This window comes from Falco naumanni, chromosome 9 (assembly GCF_017639655.2).
Source record: "Falco naumanni isolate bFalNau1 chromosome 9, bFalNau1.pat, whole genome shotgun sequence".
NCBI lineage: Eukaryota > Metazoa > Chordata > Aves > Falconiformes > Falconidae > Falco > Falco naumanni.
The window spans coordinates 7,515,914-7,538,099 of record NC_054062.1 but is presented as its reverse complement, the minus strand read 5'-3'; the positions used below and the strand labels follow the sequence as shown (position 1 = coordinate 7,538,099).

General features: G+C 58.6%; 1 protein-coding gene across 3 annotated transcripts in view; it reads left to right on the top strand.

Moving 5' to 3' along the window:
- The first annotated feature begins 2,747 nt into the window (after nt 1–2,747).
- Nucleotides 2,748–22,186, top strand: part of NOTCH1 (notch receptor 1) — a 44,653-nt gene continuing 25,214 nt past the window's right edge. For 2 of the 3 annotated variants that reach the window (XM_040606926.1, XM_040606925.1), the window contains exons 1-2: nt 2,748–2,963; nt 4,719–4,800. In XM_040606926.1, coding sequence (XP_040462860.1) covers nt 2,906–2,963; nt 4,719–4,800 — 140 coding nt within the window. In that variant the 5' untranslated portion in view covers nt 2,748–2,905. Of the gene's footprint in view, nt 2,964–4,161; nt 4,250–4,718; nt 4,801–22,186 lie in introns of those variants that run through there. The other variant, XM_040606927.1, reaches the window with a different exon arrangement.

The window sequence follows — 22,186 nt, the reverse complement described above, 5'->3', positions numbered from 1 at the left end:
GGTAGAGCCGAGATGATGCCTGGGCTCTGATGGGGAGGGAGAACGGGAGGAGATGGAGAAAGAGAGCGGAATTCTCCATCTCCAAGGAAGCCCGAGCGGTGGAAGCCTCAGGCCGCCCTCGCAACTGCCTTCTGCCCGGCTGAGGCTGACGGTGGTGGCGGTCACAGCGGTGCAGGGATGTTGCTCAGCCAGGGCAGCAGCAGGGGCCACATCCTGCTACTGCCACCCCCCTGGTGTTTGCAGGGAGGGCACAAGAGGGGGGGTGCCTGCTTCCCGGCCAGAATGGCGGTGCAGAGGCATTACAGCTGCGTGTCCTTTGGCATCTGTTATTTGCTCTTGAAACATCTCAGTGGCCCAGCCTTGCCCCTACTCTGCCGTGACAGAGTGGGCCAAGCGGCATCTCCCCGGGACGCTTTAAGGTTTCATAGGGGACTGGAGTCCCCTGAAGCGTGAGCAGCACCCTGCTCCACTCAGAGCCCCAGCTCCCCAGCTGGGGTCAGGGCACCGTGTTAGAGCCCAAAGTGATGAACACTGGAGGTGCAGGGAAGGAGGGGAGAGCGGGGGAGCGAGGTACCGCTGCAGGGCTCCCTCCTTTGATCTGATGAGCAGACTCTGCCCTTCGGTTTGTTTAATTGTTTCACACTTGCTCTGGAAATAGTTTACAACAGGAAGCAGTGGGATAACACCCGGCTGGGCCTGGCATGGTGGGATGGGATGAACCCAGGGCTGAAAGGTGCCCTGTGATGAGAGACACAGATGACAGCAGTGTCGCCTCCTTCCCATTAACCCATTGCAGACCCTCGCTCCTCTTCCTCTTTTCCGAGCTTTCAGCCAAAGGTCGGCAGCTGGCCCACACGTCCCCATCTTTGAGAGCTGTAGAAGAGCCGCCTGATGGCCATCCACAGCCACAGCTCAGAGGGCCTCAGGGAGACCCTGGAGCCTGATGGGATTTAGGTGCCCCCATCCCCAGGGCAGTTAGCACCCCAAATTCCCTGTGCTCTGAGCTTTTGCCCCCCTCTCCCTTTACAGGCACCACAGGCTTGCTGAGCAAGATTGACCCCCACAGCCCTGTGAGGAAGCATCCCTCATTAGCATCCTCACACAGCTGGTTCCATGCTCTGGGGGCGCAGCCGCTGAGCACCCCCCTGCAGGCACACCCGCTGGGTGACACCAGCAAACTCGAGTTTAAGTGCTTGGGCTTGGGCTCTGGCTGGGTGTCAGGTGGGACTTCCCCGTGCCCCCGTCCACAGGCTCCATGCAGCTCGGCGTGCTGGGCGTGCTGGGCTCGCCTGCAGCACAGAATGGCTGCAGGCTGGAGCGGGGCGCCGGGATCGCGGGTATGGGGGTGCGGGGACCCACAGGCAGAGCTGCACGCCTGGGAAGCCTGCGCACATCTGGGGGTTGTGGGGCTGCCTCCCGGGTTTGGCTTCCCCGCTTCCGCTAATTTATTTGTTTATTTGTTGATGTGGCGCATCGGGCTGGCCAGGGCTCTGCCTGCGAGTTCATCAGTTCACAGCACAAAACAAACACCACCGACCCCAGCTCCCGGGCCAGCCGCCTGCGCGGGCGGGGAAGGCGCTGGGAGATGGCTCCACGTACCTGCGCGCACCTGCGCCATGGTGCTGGTCACAGGGTGAATCCCACCCCGTGCACCCCCCAACACCCTGCACCCAGTGCTCCGGTGACCCCCTGGGATGCTCAGCCCTGGTCCACCGGTGCAACCAGCCATTTCCAGCTGCCCCTGTGCAGGGGCTGTGCAGGGGCTGGGGGGCTGCACTAGGGGGGCTGCACAGGGGCTGTACTCAGGTTGCTTAAGGGGGCTGCACTGGGGTTGCACTGGGACTATGGGGGGAACCACACTGGGGTTATGCAGCATGTGTATGGGGGAGCCACAGCAAGGCTGGGGTAGGGGGCCGGCCCGGAGGTGTCTGGGGTTGCACTGGGGCTATGCAGGGGCTGCTTGGGGGGCTGCCTGGGAGGGTCCGGGGCTGTGCTGGGGCCCTGTGGTGGCTGCGTGGGATGGCTGTGCTGGAGCTGCACTGGGGATGGGGGGGCTGCACTGCAGGGTTGTGGGGACTGCATGGGGGGTTGCTCCAGGGGTGCCTGGTGGCTGCATGGAGGGGCTGCACCGAGGGTGTCCGGTGGCTGCACGGGGGGGCTGCACCGGAGGTGTGCGGTGGCTGCGTGAGGGGGGGATGCACCAGGGGTGTCTGGTGGCTGTGTCGGGGTCCTGGGCTGCACCGGGGGTGTCTGGTGGCTGTGTCGGGGGGCTGCACCGGAGGTGTGCGCTGGCTGCATGAGGGGGGGATGCACCAGGGGTGTCTGGTGGCTGTGTCGGGGTCCTGGGCTGCACCAGGGGTGTCTGGTGGCTGTGTCGGGGGCCTGGGCTGCACCGGGGGTGTCTGGTGGCTGCAGGGAGGGGCTGCACCGGAGGTGTGCGGCGGCTGTGTGAGGGGGGGCTGCACCGGGGATGTCTGGTGGCTGGGGGGGGGGGGGGGGCTGCATCGGGGGTGTCCGGTGGCCGCACGGGGGGCGTCTGCCCCGCCGCCCCACTGCCATCTCACGCAGGGTCCCTCCGTGGCGGGAAGGGGCTTCCCACCCGCGGCCCCCCGGGCTGGGCAGGGAGGAGCGTCCCGTCCCGTGCTGTGCCGCCCCATCCCGTGCCGTGCCGCGCCGTCCCGCCCCCGCGCCGTCCCGCCCCCCCCGCCCTCCCGCCCGGCCCGGCCCGGCCCGCCGGGGGCTGAGCAGCCGGGGGAGGCGCCGGCGCTCGGAGTCGCTGCGCTCGGCGTGGGGCGCGCTGTGTCTGGGGCTCCCGGCGGGGCAGCGCCTACCGGCACCGGTACCGGCTCGGCTCGGCCGAGGCCCCGCGGATCTATGCGGCTGTGAGCGGCGGGAGCAGAGCGGGATGGAGCGGCTCCTGGCGCCCGGCCTCCTGGTGCTCCTGCTGCCCGCCCTGACGCGAGGTGAGGGCCGCCGCGACGGGCCCCGCACCGGCCGCCCCGGCCCGGCAGGAAGTTTGCCGAGAGCGGGGCCGGGCGCGGCGGGGGGCCCGAGTCCGGCTGGGCACGGTGGGTGCCGGAGCGCGGCGCCGTCGGGGCGGGGGGGTCCGTGGGAACCAGACTCGGTGCCTGGGGACGGGGCGCAGCTCCTCGGGGGGGACTGGAACTCGGCGCCGCCGCAGGGGGGGACACCGGGGCTGGAGCCGTGGTGCGGAGCGGGGCTCAGCACGGCGGAAGGGCAGGGACTCGCTGCCCCGGAGGTGGCGGGGGAGCGGCGCTCGGGGCCGGCGGGAACCGGAGCTCGGTACCGGGGGGTGCCGCGGGGAGCTGCGCTCGCTGCCGACGGGCGGACCGGAGCTGGGGACGGGGGGGCAGGGGGCGCCGGAGCTCGGGACGGCGGGCGGGTGGGGGGCGTCGGAGCTGGGACCGGCGGGCGGCCGGAGTCGGGCACGGCGGGGAGCCGGGGGAGCCGGAGCTCGGGGCAGGCTCGGCCCCGCGGAGGGGCGCGCAGGGCGGCCGCGCTCCTGCCTGTTGTTCCACGAGAGCTTTTAACCGTTTTGCAAATTTTTCTCGGTTTCCTGTTTCTTGAAAGTCACCACGGTCCCCGCGGCTCTACCCCCCGCCGGCGCCGGCCCTGGGGCGGGCCCGGGCGCTTCGCCGCGCCGCGCTGCGCTCCCGTCGGGGGCGGCCGGTCGGGGCCGGGGCAAAGAGCCCTGAAAGTGGCCGGAGGTGCGGGGCGGAGCGGGGAGCAGCCCGCCCGCGGGGGGCCGGGGCCCTGCCATGCCCCCCCCAGCCCCGGCTCCGAGCGAGCAACCATCCCTACAGCAGGAGTGTCCTGGGAGGGTTTTGGGAAGGGAAGGCAGCAGGGTTTCCGTCGGCCCGCTCCGCGCCGGGACCGCCCGGGCTAAGAGCCGTGCCTGGCGCCCAGCCCTCGCAGGCGAAGTTTGCAGAAAGTTGTGGCCGGCTGGAGCGGTCCCCAGCCCCCCTGCTCCATCCCCTGTGGGATGTGCTGGGGGGGGGGGGGGGGGGGGGGGGGCGGGGCGCGGCCAGAGCCCCGAGGGTGTCCCTGGGGTGCGGGGGGCTCGGCAGCCGCCTGGCAGAGAAGTTTGGTTCTGGTCGTGGTGGTGCCAAGTTGTTCGATGTGAAACCACTCTGGCTGCACACGCGTGGCACGGAGCCGGTTACCGTGAAGAGCGAGTGGGGCAGAGAAGGGGAAGAGTGAGCCGGGGTGGAAATCGGAAGCGATTCTGGTACTTTCAGCAAGTTGCTGTGGTAACTGTGCAGAATTTGGCTCTGAGGGCCAGACAATGAAAACTTTACTCATAGCAAGTTGTGACGGGCAACTCATTTCGTTACCGAGTTAATGGTAACTCATGGGCCCTCGGGCGGATGGTTTTTCCCAAATGGCATTTGTCACTCAAGGGCCTGATCTGGGGTTTCTCTCTGTCAGCCCTCCCACTGGAGGAGAAGGCAGAGCCTGCCCTCGAGCCCACCCTGAGTTTATTTTTAGGTGAGCCTTTCGGCGCTGGGGCCATGTGGTCCCTGCCCGCCTCCATCACCCTGCGACTGGGGGCCACCGGGTGCCACAGCCCCCATCTCACCAGGCTGCGCAGGGGGTCTCGGCGAGCCTGTCCCCAGTCTGGGTGACTCTAGGGGATGCAGCCACTGCCACTGCCACCCAGAACCTGCACCATGGCTAACGCTCTCCTTCTGTTGCAGGTTTACGGTGCACACAGCTTGCCGAATCCTGCCTCAACGGGGGCAAGTGTGAAACTTTTCTCAACGGGACGGAGGTGTGCCAGTAAGTATGGAGGAGCCAGAGGATTTTCATCTCTCCTGACCAAAGTATTGACATGCATGTTGACTTTGCTTTGAAGGCTCTGGATTTAATAGGGCAAGATGCGTTCTCTTTCCTTGAGTGGCAAGAATAACCTGCTTGTGTAGGAGTCGCCGCGAGTTTGGCAGGATTGGGCTTTGTTCGTAGCTGGGTGGAAAAACATGGGCAAAGGGCCATGTTTTGCTGGTGTTAACCTATGCAGACTGCCCTGCTGATGGAGCAGGAGGTAGGGCCAGCCCGCGGCACTCGTTGGACCGTCAGGCAGGGAGGGAGGCTGTCTGTCTCTCTGTCTGTCTTCCAGCTACTCCCTCCTGGCCCCGAAGCGTTGCCTTTCACTCCCTTGCACCCTGGCAGTTCGTGGTGCGGTGCCCCAGTATATCTCCAATAAACGTTCAAGAGAGGTTTCATGGTGTGGCTCTGGCCTCTGGAGCTGCCCCGTTGATGTCCGTGGGTCTGCAGGGCATCGCCCAGGGCGGGCAGGGGAGCAGGGCCACCTCCTCCCGCAGTCCTGCCAGCACCGGTGCCAAGCTGCGGTCCAGCCCGGCGTTCCTGGCAGGACCTGGCACCCGGGCCGGAGCTTTCTCCAAGCCGATTGTGGGGAAACGGATGTGTAAAGCGTTGGGACTCTTTGAAGGACCAACCGACCCACCGCAGCGATGGCCGATTCACTCCAGGCTCCCAGGGAACAATAATCAAGAGAAATGAATAAGACTCCAGCTCCCTTTTAAAAACGATTCCATAAAAGAAATGTGAATGGGCAAGACTCTGTTTTCCGGCCAGATTTCCCCTCTGCCTGTTGAACGTGGCCTGAGCCGAGAGCGGGCGGGGAGACGTTCCCACCCACCCCAAATTTCCAAATAGGAAGTCCTCGGCGAAGGAACCTGAAGGCATTTCCAATCCCAACCTGTTGAATGGCAGTTTCCCTTGACAATGTGTGTTGCTTTTTTGCAAATCTGCCTGGGTGCCGTTACTCTGCCCAGTAGCCAGGCACCTCCCGCCCCCTTCTCCAAGCTGAGCCCCCCAACCCTTTGGTGCAAATAAATCAGCAAATCAATCAGGCACATGAGCAATTTAATGGACAAAGGCTGGGTCTCTTTGTGAGCCACTAATGAATGCACGCCACTTTTTTTTGCACAGAAGCCCTTACCAACGCTTGACGCTCTAAATCTTGTTTTCTTTCATTCAAAGAGCGACAGCTGGGATTCGGTCGAAATTCGGCAGCTATTGTTAAGGGAGGCAGATTAATGCTGTGTGACTAATCATGTATGGCTTCCCAGAATGCCCAACCCTCCACCCCCTCCCCAACCTTACACCCCTCCTTTTCCTTGTGGTCATTCTTCCCTTTTTTTCTTAAGTCTCTGCAACTCCTGATTTACTTTTCATGTGCAGATGGTGATGGAATCTAATTAGATCTGATGTGTGCGAGCTCTATATGGAGGAGAAGCCTCCAAAGTAGGCTCAGGATGGGCTTTTTTTAAGAGAAAAAATTTAAAGAACTTGTTCTTTAAACTTGCTAGCTGTGAATAACCACCTCTCGCTTGGCGGCAGATGCTGGGATGGATTCACGAGTGTGTGCGAGTTATTTTTGCAGGAAACCAAAGTGTGTGTTCTCAGTGTGTTAAAGCGCTTGTCCCGCGCAGGGTACGCTCCGTGGGCGATCGGGGCAGATATCAGAGGTACTGCCAGACTGGAGGAGGTGCAGCTTTCTGAGGTATCTGAGAGCAGCTTGCAAAATCCTGGTTTTTTACTTGTTTGAATATCTCTTTACGAGGAGTTTTGCTTCCAAGCTTCTTAAACAAAGCAGAGCCAAGAACACAGATACCAGACGCAGAAAAGCTTGGCACTGCCCTTTGGCGCCTGCGTGAAATGCACCATTTTGGCTGCTGGCCACATCTCTGCTCGGCCTGGCACTTAACAAAGTTTGGCCATAAAGCCCCATTGTGCTGCCCCCACAAATCCAATTAGAAAGTGGAGTGAAATAAATAGCGTACGAGGGAGACGCTACTCCAGCGGACAAGCGTCCTGGCGTTTGTGGCAGGAGAGAGCTCGTTGGGTTATGTGAAGACGACTCTGATAACTCCGAAACCGAGTTATCGGCCCTGTTACGGAAAGGGAATCGCCGGTGCGAGGCGATGAGATTTCTCTGCCTTTATTATTTTACAGGGATAGTTTGTAAAACTCCAGGTGTCTTATCTTGTTTGTCCCTTTGCCAGGCAGTTCGGGGCACGCAGGGCTTTAATTGAATGGAGAGGACTGAGCATTTGATCGGCTGGAGGGCTCGCGACAGAAGCGGCCTAATTAAGCCGCCTTTGGAGCTGCTTTCCATCTTGGCAGGGGTAGCCGGGTCTTTCAGTGCTGGAGGAGCAGCCGCAGAGTTTGGCGCATCTTGCCCGGACCCCAGCTGGAGGCGCGGGGTGTTTCTGTCCCACGCACAGCGCTCGGACCAGATCCGGAGCTTTAGACGGTCCTGCCTGCAGACGATGGCTGCTGCGGTGCTTGACGTGTGGTTTCGTGGTGCTGGATAGCTGTGGCTTTCCAGAAAAAGCACTTGCCTTTGACTAAGGCATTTTCCCAGACAAAATGAGAAGGTTTTCCAAAAAGATCATTTTGACTTCTAGTGATAGCTCCTAATTAGACTGTTGGACAACCGTAGTTTTGACTGGCATCCCTGCAAAGGAGTAGGGCTGATTTTAGGTTGCTGCGCCATGTGATGTTTATTCCCAGGACCTCCCTTGCTCTGCTAGTTAAAAGCAGATGGCATGAAAGAAGGCTGCGTTTCAAACGCCACTCCACCAGCCTCGTGCCATTCAAGTCAGAGGAGCTGCGCCTGGGTTGTCATACCCTCGCCCAGAGAAGCAGAAGAGATGGCAGAGGAAAAGAATAAGTTAAATTAATCGCTAGGCTTGCGCTGAAAAGGGGGAAAAGTCGGTTTGCTAAAGTACTTCCTCTGTTTATGAATCAGCGTGGCGTTGTAGTTCAGCTGGGGCGATGGCTCCGGAGCCGGTGCCTGTTGCCACCACCAGCTTCTACGGGCAGTGGGCCAGAAACATTGGAAGAAACGTTCAGAGGGGGGACTGTAGTGGGAAGAGATGGTTATTTTAACTCCAGACTCTTCCAGGAGACAACCAGGAAGACGAGAGGAGTGATCTGAGCCCTGCAGCTCTCTGTGCCCTTCAAGTTATTCAACTGCTCAGTCATTGTTATCTCATTGTAAAGGGCGGAAGTTTCCTTCTGGTTTGGTTTTTCTCATGTGCTTTAACCCAACGTTATTTCCATGAAATAATAACAAAGAAAAAATGCAGTCTCCATGCTGGAGAGGAAGAGGGTGGAGTGTTGAACAATCAACCAGAGGAAGCTCTTAAAGCAGTAGACGAGCGGTGATTCAGCCATGTTGAGAACTCTTGATGGCTCTTTCGAGTCTGATCTCATTCTCGGAAAGAACAAGGTGGAAATGGGTAAAAGGGTAGATTAAAAATACAAAAGCGTCACCTGTTGCAGATTCCAGTTGAAGAGAAACTTAGCTGAGAAGCCCAGCTGGTGAGGTCACTGGGACAGCAGCGGAATTTTTTAGCTCTTTTCTAGAAGAATCTCTGTTTACATCTCTCCTCTCTGCCAGGTGTCTTGATGGTTATCAGTTGTCTCAGGTGGTCCCACGGACTCCTGCTTACTTGCCTTGGGATTTTATTGATTGGGCTGAGGGTTTTTGCTTGCTTCTTCTCATGGCTTGGATACTTGTGATGTCCAAAGGGTTGTACTGCATTTGGACAGGGGCAAGTGTGGGTCATGTTCAAGAAGAAATATCTCAGTAGGTCCCTCAGCAGTACGTGTGGCACAGAGATGAGCAGGAGGGATGGCGTGGTGCGTGCCGAGATGAATTTGCTCAGAGGCTCCCCAGGATGCAGAGGGGATGGGGTATTCACAGCGGCCATCATCACCCGAGACCAGAGGGGCTATTCCTCGCCAGGTATTTGCAGCTGTTAAATGTGTGGTCCTGCAGTGCATGGGGCTCCGTGGGCAGCTTCTGGAGGTCACTCGCTTTGACCTGTGGGGTACCTTTTACTCCACCAAAATCTCTTCCATCTCAACAAACTGACTCGCTGTCTTCCCACCTGCTGGAAGCCACGATATGTCAGTTTGTTCCAGCTAATACTGCATACCCTGCTCTCACCTCCAAGGCTGTTCCAGTTTATTGTATGTAGGGCGAGGGAGACACGTATAAGTCACTGCAAGACCAAGCTATTCACCAATTAAGGGCTTGGATAACATAATCAGGGGGCAGTTAGCAAGTTTTAAAATAACATTGTTTGGAAATTAACCTGCTCTTTCCAGGCCTGGAGGTGTAGTGACCCTCGTTTTGCTCATGTTGGTAGGCGTCCCAGACGGTAACGGCATGTGTACATGAGTGGAATGTGAAATTTATAGAGCATCAGTGTGTTTAACGAGGGGGTAGCCTCGGGGTGCACTTACTGAGAGCTGGTAAGCTCTGTATCTGAATGGAGACTCTGGTTAACGTGTCGCCAAACGCCAGGTGAAGGTTTTAGACCATGTATTGAGGCTGTGGAGTGGAAGAGCTTCTGGGATACAACTTAAACCCTCCTGGGAAAGCAGACCAGCAGCGGGGTCTCGGTTGAGTCCAGCCTCCTTCCCAGGGGCCAAAAAGGTGTTCAGGGTCTTGTCTGCTCTGCTCAGGGCTGCAGGTGTGTGTGGTTTCATGTCCAGCCATCCCTGAGGACTGCCTGGCTCCTGCTGCCGCCTGGGATGGGGCAGCACCAGGGGGCACTTGGGCTGCTCACTCACTGCTCCTCGAGCTGGCCTTGGGCTGACCTCCCGCAGCTCTTTGCTTGGGGGCCCAAGGTTAAAAAGACCATCAGGCCAGAGGTGTGATGGTTTGGGGTGATTCCAGATGCTTTCCAAATAGTGTTTTCATCTCATTACGTGCCTTGGCACATGGCGCTGAGCCCCAGTGCCTGGAAGGATGGTGCTTCAGCCACCCAGCCCCACAGCTGTGCCAAAATCCTGCCAGTCCCTGATGCTGCCTTGCTGCATGGTACCTTGGTGAGCCGGATTTGTTGCGGGGAGGACACATCCCAGCTTTCCCAGTCCATCTGTTCACAGAAGGGCTCCATCCTGTGGTGCTGGGCTCCTTCAGGTTGGCCTTGAGAGCTATCAGCAGCAACAGGTTTGTGTTACCCCTGCTATCATGAGCACTGCTGGCCATGGGTGTTGTGCTGGGTGCTCACCAGCCCAGGGCTGTGCTCGCGCTTTGGTCTGGGGTAAAACTGCAGCTACTCACATCAGCCAGAGATCTGGAATAAGCATAGAAACGTTGCTCTGGTGCTGAGTGGGGTGCTGCGCTTTTGCTTCTTGGGTATCTGAATGTGGAGGCATCCAGGAGCAGGAGCGGTGACGTGTGAGGGGCAGGGCCCTGCTTTGGCACTGCTGGCATCGGCAGGGTCTGACCAGGGCTGCAGCGCCAGGGCTCGGGGGGCTGAGGAAGCACCCTCTGGACATATTAGCACAACTCTCTTTGCACGTGTGGTGTTGGAAAGTCTTTGCAGCACTCCGCTAGATCTTACTGACACCAGGCTATGGCAGCTCCCATCCGCCTGCTTGGAGACCCCAGGACAGTTAGAGATGCCCACCTGGGGACACCCCAGTCTTTACTTTTGACACCTGGATCTTGCTGGTGGAGCAGCTCAGGGTGCTTCCCGATGGTGTGACGGTGCCCATTCGGGCTTGCACACCTTTGGCTGGACTCTGCCTTCCTCGGTGCGCAGCAGCACCAAGACCCGTTGCAGTGCCCCAGTTTACAGCTCTAGTACATGTCCAGCAGGTCAAGTCCCCCCCGTCACCTCCCCGTGTTGGCAGGTGCCCCATGGGCAGGGGTCTGCAGTACGGGATGATGTTGAGGTTTCCACATATGTCAAGTGAGGTCTGCTGAGTGCCTCAGTTCCCCTTCTGTCTGCTGCTGTGTCTGAACATCAAAACCTGTCTTGGTGCGAGAGGGAGGACACAGCCTGCTGGGCGCATCCTGGCTCGTGGTGGCGGAGGTGCCCGTTGGTAAATGCGGTGCTCAGTGCTCGGGGTGCAGGATCAGGACCACAACTAAAGCCCACGTGATGGATTGGGGAGGGGGGAAGACATTGAACTGGGCCATGTGGGGACCTCTGCCTCAGAACAGAATATAGTATTTTTAGTTCACGGCCGCTGATGCCCACGTCTGTGTCTGCCAAGGGCTGTTGGGAGCACGATGCCGGTGAGATGCGAGCGGTGCGCGCTCTGGTTGTGCTTCCCTCGCACAGCAGTAATTAATGTCTGCTTTAAGCTTGCACCCGTCACGTCCTCCCCTTCCCCCATGGCAGTCTGGAGTTAATATTGGAAAAGTCAGTTAAACGGTTAATGTTTAGGCCCGGGTTGTTAGGCTCTTGCACATTTCCAGCAAAGGGAGCAAAGTTGCATTTTAATGGGAAACTTTCACGCTCAGTCAAGTTGCAAAAATTTATTTGCGCAGTAGTCATTTTCTTTTAACAACTTTTCACCCTAATTCCCTTCCCCAAAATCTGAATTTAATGGTATTTATATGGGAAATGGATTTATTAAGTTTTAATGATGCTATAACGTTGCCCTTATTTATATAGAAGGGACACCCTGCAGGCAAGCAGCCTTGTGGTGGTGGGCTGGGTGCCGGGGGGAGCACCGCCGGGCTGGGAGCCTGTTGCTTGGGCTCCATCTGAAGTTGGTGTAGCTGAGAGTGGTGGTGCCAGGCTGTGCAGGTCCAGTCCCAGGGCTGTGCAGGATCAGTCCCAGGCCGCTGCAAGGGCTGATGCTGTAGGGGCTGAGCTTACTGTCCTGCTGCTGATTCCTCCTCATCCTCCTTTATGGCTCCTTGGAGCGATGTGACACTACCTGTGTCCACCACAACTGTCCCCAAGAGGAGCAAGGAAAGGAGCCTTTGGCCCTGGGGGTCTTCACTTTGCCAGCTGCTCTGTCCCGTGTCCCCTGGCTGAGAGAGCTGGCGCTGGTGGGGCGATGGGGACCCCAAGTACCATGTGCTCCCTGCTGGCATCGCTGCCTGGGGGGTGAGTGTGAGTGTGCCGTGGTTTATTTTAAGATGGAAATTACCCGCTGTCTATGAGCAGCCATGGAGGAGAGCATGTTCCCAGTGCTCCTGCCCCACCAGCGCGTCCTTGTGGGGGGGGATCAGAAGAAGACCCTCCCGAAGGCTCTCGCGGCCAGGTAACCCATCGAGTAGCTCCTCTTGGAGCAGGTGGAGGAATGTGGCTGTCGAGGGCAGGATGTGCAGTGCCACCAGCACCCACAGCCCATCGGCGGCCGGAGCCCCGTGCGCCGGCTTCGGGGTGGGCTGGGAGAGTGACCCCGCTGGGGAGCAGCCTGGGACAAGGCGGGGGGGGGCTCTCCCCAGCCCCCAGCCCCTATTAAAATGTTAGACACAGATCCTCCAAGTCAAAAGGCAGGGCGACAGACGGCCCTTTCACAGGGCCTGCTGCTCCCCACAAAAGGGGGGTTTCCAGGGGAGGGGGGCAGGAATGCGGGCTGCGGCCGGAGGGCAGAGCCGCCACCATTGTCCCCGCTCCCTCAGCGAGGGCGTCATGTTGACACAGGGATTTCTGCCGGCAAAAGGTGTCGGAGGCAGAACCTTCCCTCCCTCCCTTGCCGTTTCCTTGGATAAACTCAGCAGCAACAGAAATCCCGGGATGCAGATCCCAGGAGCAGATAGATACCCGTCTGCTTGGAGGTGCTTTACGTCCCTCAGGCCATAGTATCCAAGGAGGCGAGGTTTTTGTTGCTGATAACTGTTTTGGGGAGCTTTGCTTGCGAAGAGAAACCAGCAGCTTCATGGCTGTGGCTGGGGGGAACTGGATCCATCACTGGCCATCTGTGCCCTCCCATCCTTTCACCAAAAAAGCCTCGGAGCAAATTGCTCTGGCTTTAGGGTTTGTGCTGCAGGGGCACCCATGTGCTCTGCACCCCCCCCCCCCCCCCCCCCCCCTCCTGTTTATAAATATCGGAGCTAAATATAGCTTGTTTAAACTCTTGGTGGCTGTTCAGATCCTAATCTCAGGTTTTATGTTCAGGATTAGAAGAGGGGATGGTGGGGTCACGCGTGTCCCGGGTGGGAGTTTTCCATATTTGGCTCTCAGGCAGCACGGTGTGTAGCCAAAACTTCGTTTAAGGGGATAAGGAAAAAAAAATAAGAGTTCATCATCGCTTAGGGAGGTGGTGACACCAGCACTGTGTGCGTGCCAGAGCAAGGCAGCGTGGATTTGCCCTGCACAGGCAGCAGGTGTGGGCAGCACTGTGTCCAGAGTGGGTGGAAATGGGCATGTACCCCGAAACGGACGGGGAAGGGAGGGTGGCCTCAGGAGAAGGAAATTCCACATCTCCCCCCAATTCCAACTTTTCTTTCAGCTGGCTTAAAGGATAGAATGTTTTTAAAGGGAAAATGTTTACATCTGAAAAATCAAAGCAGGGAGCAGTTGCAGTGGGTGCTCTCGAACGCCACAGCACTGCGGAGGGAGAGGAGAGCTGGGTAACAGCGGTTGGGCACCCCGGTCACCCTGGTCACCCGTGTGGGCACTTCTTGAGGACCTGCCTCAGGATGCTCGCCCCTGCCCGGCAAGGGGACAGTGGATCGCTCGCCGGCCTCAGCCCAGGCCGTGTTCCCTAGGGAAGCACATCCTTCATGGTGGCCCCATAAATGGGCTCCTCCAAGAGAAGGTTGAGCAGGGACCGGGATGAGCAGAGAGGGCAGAGCTCGGCTCAGGGCAGCCCACTCCCACGAACAATAGGGCTGTGCAGATTCATGCCGGCAGAGGATATAAAAAACATCAACTGGGGAAAAAAAATCCATAGCGGCCATTGTTGAGGGTGGGAATGAGGCGAGTTTTGTCTTGGTCTCTTCCTTCGACATCTTTCATGTTTATTGTGAATGAAGCTCCATTGAAGGGCTGCTCCTTCCCAGGTAGCCGGTTACCACCCGGTGAATAGCCTGGCCACTTTGCTTAGTAATGGGATTATATTGTTTTTCATTACAATGGGAACTTTGATTCCCAAAATGTCCTGACTAATGTCTACTTAAGAAACAAAGCCATTTTTTTTTCCCTCTCCCCATCGAACTGGTAGGAGGAACAGGGCTCTAGCACGTTTTTCCCCACTCCTGTCCATGAGTACATACAGCTTTGGGAATTCCTTTAGTTTCTCTCCAGATGAAAGTCTGGATCTTAAAATCTCAATTAGATGGCTTGGGCTAGGTCAAAAATGAAATGGAACGAACAAAAAAAAAAAACAAAAAACACATCAAAGACTTTGGAATTGCAGTTTGCTTTTTTTAATTAAACAAGACTGGAGATCTGCTCTTGCTTTATTAACCTGATGTCACTCGGAGTAACCTGCTGCTTTGCCAACCGCCCTCCCTGTGTGAAACTCTCTTTTTTTCCCAGGCTGGTGTCCCAGAGTGTTTAATAAAGCAAGTCCTGGATGGGACTTCATAAAAAAAACCACCGGTTTGGTTTAGCACTGGGTTTTGGTGCTGGGAGCCGCGTTGCGGCTGCTGGAGGTGTTTGTGGGGCTGTGCTGGCGCCGGGGGAGCGCAGCAGGGCCGGTGGGAGCTCTGGGGTGCATCGCCCAGCCGGGGTGCCCCATGTGGGTGAGGGGGAGCTGGGCAGCTCTGCCTCCTCTGCCTTGGCTCTCCTGGGAGCCGTGGCAAAGCCTTTGGTTTCTTAACGGACGGCTGTGCCTGAAACCACAGAGCAAAGCTGCAGGTGAGGTGCGGTGAGCCTGGCTGTGCCCGCGGCTGGGAGGGGGCTCAAGCGGCCCTCACCAGCCTCAGGCGGGCAGGGCAGGAGGGAGCAGCCACAGCCCCACATACCCCAGGGAGCTCAGGGCAGCGTCCAAAATTGTTTCTCATCTCCCTGCACCCATCTCTCTTCTGCTGGCTCAAGGGGTGCCCTGCCACCCTGGGCAGGGTGGCAATGCCGGGGCAGGAGCTGAGCAGGACATGGGCTTAGACGCAGGGTGCTGAGTTCTGCTTTCCCAGCGGACCGTTTCCCAGGCCTGTCTGCTTTCCCCTGGCTCCGGAGTGTTCTCCTGTGCTCATGGGGTACTTCTGGGGCAGGCTGATGCTGCGGGGAAGCCATCCTGTAGACAGTTGTGTGCACCTGCAGTCCCTGATGATGCTCCATGAAGGAGCACAGGAGGGGCTGGTGGGAAGGCAATGGATAAGGATGAATGGAATTAAGGTGGAATGGAAGATGGAGTAAGAAGCAAATCTCTCAGTGACATGAAGACGTATCCCTGAGCACCACCCCTTTCTCTGGCTGGATTGGAGCTGGGGGAGATCAGGATCCTCCGGGCTGGCACTGAGCAAGTGTGTCTTAGGGGGGAAGGGTGTAACTCCAGGAGAAAGCTGGGGTGTTGCTTCCAGGCTGTGCCAGGCAGGAAGCCACTGGCACAACTGGAAAAGTGACTCTTGTGCATGAATGCCTGATGGAAAGCGAGCTTAACGCCCGGGGTCTGCAGCTGCTGGGGTGGCACAGGTGGAGGTGTGAAGGCAGGCAGCTGTGGCTCCAAGGACGGCGGTTACCCCAGGGGCATGGGGGGGAGGATGTGCGGTGGGGTAGGGCCCTGTCTCCACTCTGTGGCTGGCAGCAGTGGCAGTGGTCACTTGGTGCAGCCGAGGGGGACTCTCCTGCTGGTTATTTCTTCTTCCCTCAGCTGTTGCCAGCAAACACGCGAAATCCGAGCGTCCTGCTCACGTTTGGCCACTTGCTTCGCTCCGCAGGGTCCGCACTGGTGCAGGCATCCGCTCGGTCCTGCAGTGTTTGCTGGTGCAGAGGGCTGTGTGGGTGTGGTGGTCTGTCGGTGGAGACCCTCTGCGCCACGCAGGGTCACGGTTGTGGTTGCTGAACCACCTCTGTGCTGGGGTGGCTCTGCCGGGGGCTCTGGGGCACAGAGAGGATGGCTTGTCTGGGATGGCTGCTCCAGGCCATGGGTACCAGGGGGCAGAAAGCAGCGTAGCCACCAGCCCAGCCTGCGCCTGGGGGTGGGTAGCGGGATGGGGGCAGCTCCCTGTGGCGGGGGAGACCCCACACCTGGTGCCTAGGTTCACTGCTGCCCTAGAGACAACAGGGACTCTCCTGGCTCCGTTAGTCTCAAGACCCCCAAAATGGGGCTTGAGTAAAGACCTGAGCCTCCCCTCCTCAGCTTTCCCACGGTGCTCATACCTTGGGGAAAACAACCGTGGCCATTTATGCTTCCAGCAGATGAGGGTGAGGAAGAGGTTATGATAGCAGTGCAGATAAGAGGCAGCCTGGACACGGGGCCAGCGGTGGGGATGGGGCTCACTGCCAGCCCCCCCATCCCCTCCTGCGGCGTGGGTCTGCCCCCTGCCCTGCCATGTCTGGTGGCCGTGCTCCAGCTTACACTTGGTTTTCATTTTGCTTGTGGTTTATTTTGTGCATTTTAAGCTTTTGTTTGTGGTCTATTTTGTGCGTTTTAAGCCCGGGGTGGGTTTTACCTCCAGCCCTGCCAAGGTCTCAGCCCTTGGGAGGATGCGCTGGCGCCGGGCAGGAGAGCAATGGGTGTCGTAAGTGTGGCTGTTCTCAGCTGTGGGGTGGTGCAGGCGCAGCCTCTGCTGAGCCCCCCAACATCCAGGGGATCCCCCATGCACCCAGCACCTCTGAAACACCCGCTGGCCCCTGGGCTGTGCTTGGGCAGAGCTGACACATCCCAAATTTGAACAAAGCCCCCATGCCGCCATGCGGGAGCCGTGCCGGGGTGGGCTGTGGGAGCTCCTGGGTGTCATCTGTGCCGGCCGTGGCAGATGGCAGCTTAGCACAGAAAGGAAAACATTAGTCTTGGGTCAGAGGTCACAGAAACATCTGCCTCGGGATGCTTTCAGTGCCCACATTGCTGCGGAGGGACAAAACCTGTTGCTGGTGGGTTGGAGGGAAGGCCTTGCGCACCGCAAGCAGGGAGGGAGCGAACAAAGGGCCGGCAGCGGGTGCAGAGCCGCACGCACAGAGCACCCAGTGCGGGACCTACGGGCTGCTGGGGGCTGGGATGGGCACCCCAACTCTGCCGGCGCTGCTCCATGCCGCGGCACCCGGCCAAGCACGTGCGTAATGCAAAGCTGGGGCGGCGGCAGCAGCAGAGTTTGTTGGCACACTGATGTTCCTACGGCTCATTCATGCTTTTGATTATATGATCTGCCGAGCTTTTCTGGATCCTTGCTGAAATAACTGCAGTGCTGGGCCGTTGTTTGTAACTCGTTAAGGATGTGCAGCAGACACAACAAATGCACGTGCCCATGCTGAGCAGATCCAGATTTGGCCCGGGCTCAGCGCTGGGAACGGGGTGGGAATTCAGGGCCACTGTTCCCATTCCCAGGCTGTCCCCCGGGACTCACAGTCTGACCTTGGACAAGGCCTTCTCCGTCACCCTTCACATCGCCCATGAATCGTGCTGGAGATTTATGGGTTGGGAGCGCGGTGCATTATTAATTGTGCCTCCCCGCTCACAGCAGTTTGTGCTCCAGGCGTGGGTGCTCGCTTGGGGGCAGCGTGGGGGGGGGGGGGAAAGATGCGTTGCAGCCTGATGTGGGAATCCAGCCCCCAGCCTCTGCCTGACCCCCCAGAACAAAAAGCCACTGGGATGGATGGCAGCCCCAGACTCTCAGGGGATGTAAATCAGCGTGTTCGCACCTGCGAGGAGCACATGCAGCATCCCCATCCGCAGGGATGGGGACCAGCTGCTGCATCGCTGTCCCCTGTCCTGCCTGGTGCTTTGGTGACAGCCCCGGTCCCTTGGTTAGGTCACGTAAAAAATATCCTGGAAGTGAGGAGTTGTGAGACTGTCTGCCCAGGCTTGCTCCTTGCATTGGCATGGTGCTGGGAGAGGGAGCATCGTGCATTGGAGCAGGGCTCAGCCATCACCGGGGTTGGGACGTCGTCACCCTCTGTCACCATTTGAAACGGTGGGGTGGGTCATGGCTGGAGTGTTTGCTGCCTCTTCAGCAGCTTAATGAGTTGACGGAAACGGTTCTCAGCTGCATGCTCCGGGGAGGGAGAGGCACCGGTATTTTTAGCCATTCCTGCCTGGGTCGGGAACGGAGCGTACATCGTTGCGTGGGGCTGGGAGCGTGGCCATGCTGGCCTCTCTGGAGATTTCTTGGAGGCTCCTCAGGACCCCAGGGAGCTCAGCTGCCTTTCACTGCCTCAAAGTTGCTTTCTAATGGCCCTTCTGAGCTGTTCTGATCCTGGAGCACCCGCCCTGTCCTCTGCCAACACATATATCTATAATTAAAGCGTAGCTTTAATGTCTCTTATGCTAATTTCCATAAGCTGCTTGGGGTTTGGTTTGGGTAGTCCTTGCTTGGGAAATGCCAAAGGAAAAACCACAGGGTGATCTTCACCCTGCTGAGCCTGCAGGGACATCGCATCCTCCGTGTCTGCTCACCTGGGAGCTGTGACACCACCACCCGCCGGTATGTGTTTTACAGAAAATAAAGCTTAGCTCCCTGGGCTGAACTTTGGGAGAGCTTTTTAGCCCCTGGAGAAGTAGGTGGATGCATGATGAAGCTGCAGCACAGCTGGGAGCTGAACTTGGTTCTGCTGAATCCAGCCTTTCCAGACCTGGGAGAGCTGAAAAATAACTACATCTTGGGCTGGCCTTATTCTTCACCTGGTTTTTGATCTCTTGCTTTGCATGCAAGGCTTGTCTCCAGGCTTTCCTCTGCAGCCAGGGCTATAAAGCCGTTGCGGTTGTTGGGCTTTTAAATGCGGCTCCAGAGTCTCTGGCTGCGAGTGAGCCGTGGGACCCACACGGGGAGGTAACAGCAGGATTCATCCCGTGGCTTTGGTCCGCAGCCACGCTCTCCCCTGCCCTGTCTCAGACTTGTTGTTGCAAACCTGGTCAGAAATAGCATCGTTTCTGTGCAGAAGCATCTACAGATGATGAAGCTGCTGGGTGCAAGGCAGCCCGTAGGCATGTCCCAGGTGCTGCTGTGTGCAAGTGGAGGAGCATCCAGTGTCCTCATTCCGTGCTCTCGCTGAGCGATGATATCACTATCGTGACAGTGATATCTGGGCCATCAGAGACCTTTTGTTCTGAAACCTTGATAAGAAACTGAAATGGCTTAGAAAACTGTGGAAGGATTTGAGAGGGCTCCCCGCACTGGGAGTTGGTGCTGTGTGTGCCATGGGTATGCCAGGGCTGGACTGGGTATGCCGGGGCTGGACTGGGTATGCCAGTGCTGTCCCCGTCCCTGCCACAGTTGTGGTTGTGGTTCAGGAGTCACCAGACCTCCACCGTGGGTCTGTGTTGCACAGCCCCACTCTGTGCGATGCAAACTCTTCCGTGGGTTACAGTAGTGGCTACTGGATTTTAAGGGTGCCTGTGTTGTATTGCTTTTTTTCTGGAAAATTGCGTCACTAGCACTTCTCTGTGGCTGGAAATACCCACCTTGCAGGGAGGGGAAATGTGATGCATGAGCGTACCCTGGTCGTATCCTGGTCCCACCTGCCGTGTGTGTCCATCACTCGGCTCAGCCCCTTCTGGCCTGGGCAGACCTGTGCCAAGCCCTTTCCCGTGTCTGCCGCACCCTCCTCTCTTCTCGAGCTGATTGCATCCATAAACCAGCTCTTAAAACAAACAAATAGAAAGCCATTTAAAACAAATCTGCAAACTCCATGAAACTTGAGGGATTTCCTGAAGCAAAAGCCTGGAAAGCACCAGGGCAGAGCGGCTGGGCATAGGGCAGCCCCCAGCCCAGGCACTGCCAATGGCCCCAGCCTCTCTGCGCCTTCGGGCAGGGGCTCAGGGGAGTTTCTCCAATCACTAATTAACCTCCTGGCTAATAACCATGCCCAGGCTCAGGCTGAGCTTCCCATCCGTGAGCTCAAACCGCCACTTGCCTGCACTGAAATTGGAAACGGTCCGAAAACTTAATTGGGTGGGAGGGCTTTCGGCTCTGCGCCCCTCGCACTGGCCTCATTTAAGCTCTGCGGTGCAGGACCCCCAATCCCAGCAGCAGCCGCACTGCCTGCCCGGCTCAGCCAGGGATGCAGAGCATCGCCTCCAGGTCCCGGCTGCCCATGGTGGCACCGCCGCAAGCCAAAGCCAGTGCCGTGCTGGTTCCCACGTGCTCAGCGATTCCCGCGCATTCTCCGGGGCTCTTTGTCCAGCATCATTTTTTTTTAAATTATTATTCTTATTCCTTTTTTTTTTTTTTTTTTCTCCCCTTGGAGAACCTCGTGACGCTTCCCTGTCCGCCAGCCGCCGCGAGGGCCTGGCGGATTGTTTTAAGAAAAAAAGCGTGTGTGGTGCGGCGAGGCGGGGGAGAGCGGTGCTTTTACCAGATGACTGCACACTTGAGCGGTTCGCCGGCGGCGTGCCTGTGCCGGCCGCCTGGCCCCGCACAATGGCCCCTCTCAGGCGGCCGCGGCCCCAGCCCTTGCATTGCCCGCGCGGCCGTGGCGCAGCCACCCAGAAGCGCCGTCGCCCCGTGGCCATGGCGCCCTGGGCTCGGAGCCGCCGTCGAGCCGGGCATCGCATCGGCCGCCGGCAGCTGCTCTGCCTCATTAGGATGCACACCTGCTCCCCGCCGCCCTTTGTGTGCCGAGCAGATGCCCTGATTTATTATTATACACATTTTCTTTTTCATTTGGCCTGGATAATGCCGTCTCATTAACTCAAAATGTCTCTGAATCCTGACAAATTCTCACACAATCCCCAACAATGAAATCAGAATTGGGTTAAAAAAAAAAAAAAAAAAAAAAAGTAGGGGAAAAAGAGAGGGGGAGCAGGGCCAGAACGCGGTCCTGCCGCCAGCGTGGCGCGGCAAAGCGCGGCAGCTCCGGGTTGGGGCTGGCTGAGGGCGGGGGGTTGCTGGCTGTGCTTCCCTGGAGGAGCCCCACGTTCTTGTTTTGGGGTTTGCAGGTGAGTGCTCTGCTCTACAGCCTTGGGGCTGCAGCGTTCCCTGGCCCGGCGCACCCCAGGGGTCTGCCTGCCATGGGAGCCTTGGATGCCACGCACAAGGCTTGGGGACGCAAGGTCCTGCTAGCTTGGGTGGCGATGGGTGTGGGCACGTGGGTACCCTGAGCTCTCTGACCTGCCAAAGCACAGCGGGCATCACAGTCCCCCTGTGCCCAGGTCCATCACCTCCAGCAGTGACTGCCTTATCCCAAGCTCACGGCAACACGTGCAGCCGCCCCCAGGTTTATTTCTGCTCTCAGGGTCTCTGATAGCAGCCAGCAGCCCGGCAGCAGCTGAGCGTGGCATGCCCTGCTCTGCTGTGGTGGCATTGCCATCGCGGTGTGGGACAGCAGCGTGCTGGCGGCGTCTCACTCCTCCCGTGCCCTTCTCGCGACGGCCGCTCGGCACAGCGCGGCCAGGGTGGTGGCCTTTGGAGGTGGTGTAATGTGAGCAGAGCTGCTAGGGGACAAGACGCGTGGCACCTCGTGTTGCAGACATGCTAAAAGAGAAGCCGTGCAGGAGGGTTTGCGCTGGGGAGATGCTGAAGGGCCTCATCCCTGGGATATTCTCTTGATGTCAGGTGCCCTTGGTCTCTCTGTGCACAGCTTTGCTCTGTCCTCCCTTTCCTGGGGGGCGTCTCCCCAGTCCGTGGGGTCCTTTGCCGGCCCTGCATCCTGCCCAGCCTCGCCGGGATGACTGGTGGGATTTGCCCTTGGGGCATGTCCCCATCACCTGCCCCGTTCCTGCAGCAGGCAGTTGTTCCAGCCCTGTTGGCCAACGGTGACAGATGGTTGAGCTGGTGGCCGCATCGGGGGGCCTTTTCTCAGGGCCCCCCCACAGAGGGACGCGGCAGCCGGGGCTGCTCAGCCCTCCTTGTGCAGGGTTTGGCTTTGGAGAAGATCTCAGCCGGCTGCGGGGAGCAGGAATGTGTCCCACCTGCTACCAGCCAACACCGAGCCCATGTTTGAGTGATTTCTGAGGATGGAGGAGGGTTAGAAGTTGCCCTGGTGGAGAAGGGAATCCAGCGCCGGGAGGGATGGGCAGGAGCACAGGGCTGTCCCCGTGCTGCTTGGCCCTGGGGTTTCTGTTCCCTGGGGGTCTGTAGGTGCCCTGGGTTGGGTGCAGGTTTGGGGGTGCTCCTGGCTCCTTGTGCCTTGGTTTCCTTTCCAGCGACGGGGAGGGTGGGCCCGCAAAAAGCACATTGCGATGAGAAGCAGGAGCAGGACGCCAGCGCTGGAGGCTGCGGTTTTGCAAGTCAGTGCAGGCCCCTCGATGGGGGACGCCTTTGTTCCCGGCACCTCTTTCATCTTCCTCTTCTCAGCCCAGAGCGGCCAGGGCAGAGCCTTGCAATTGTCAA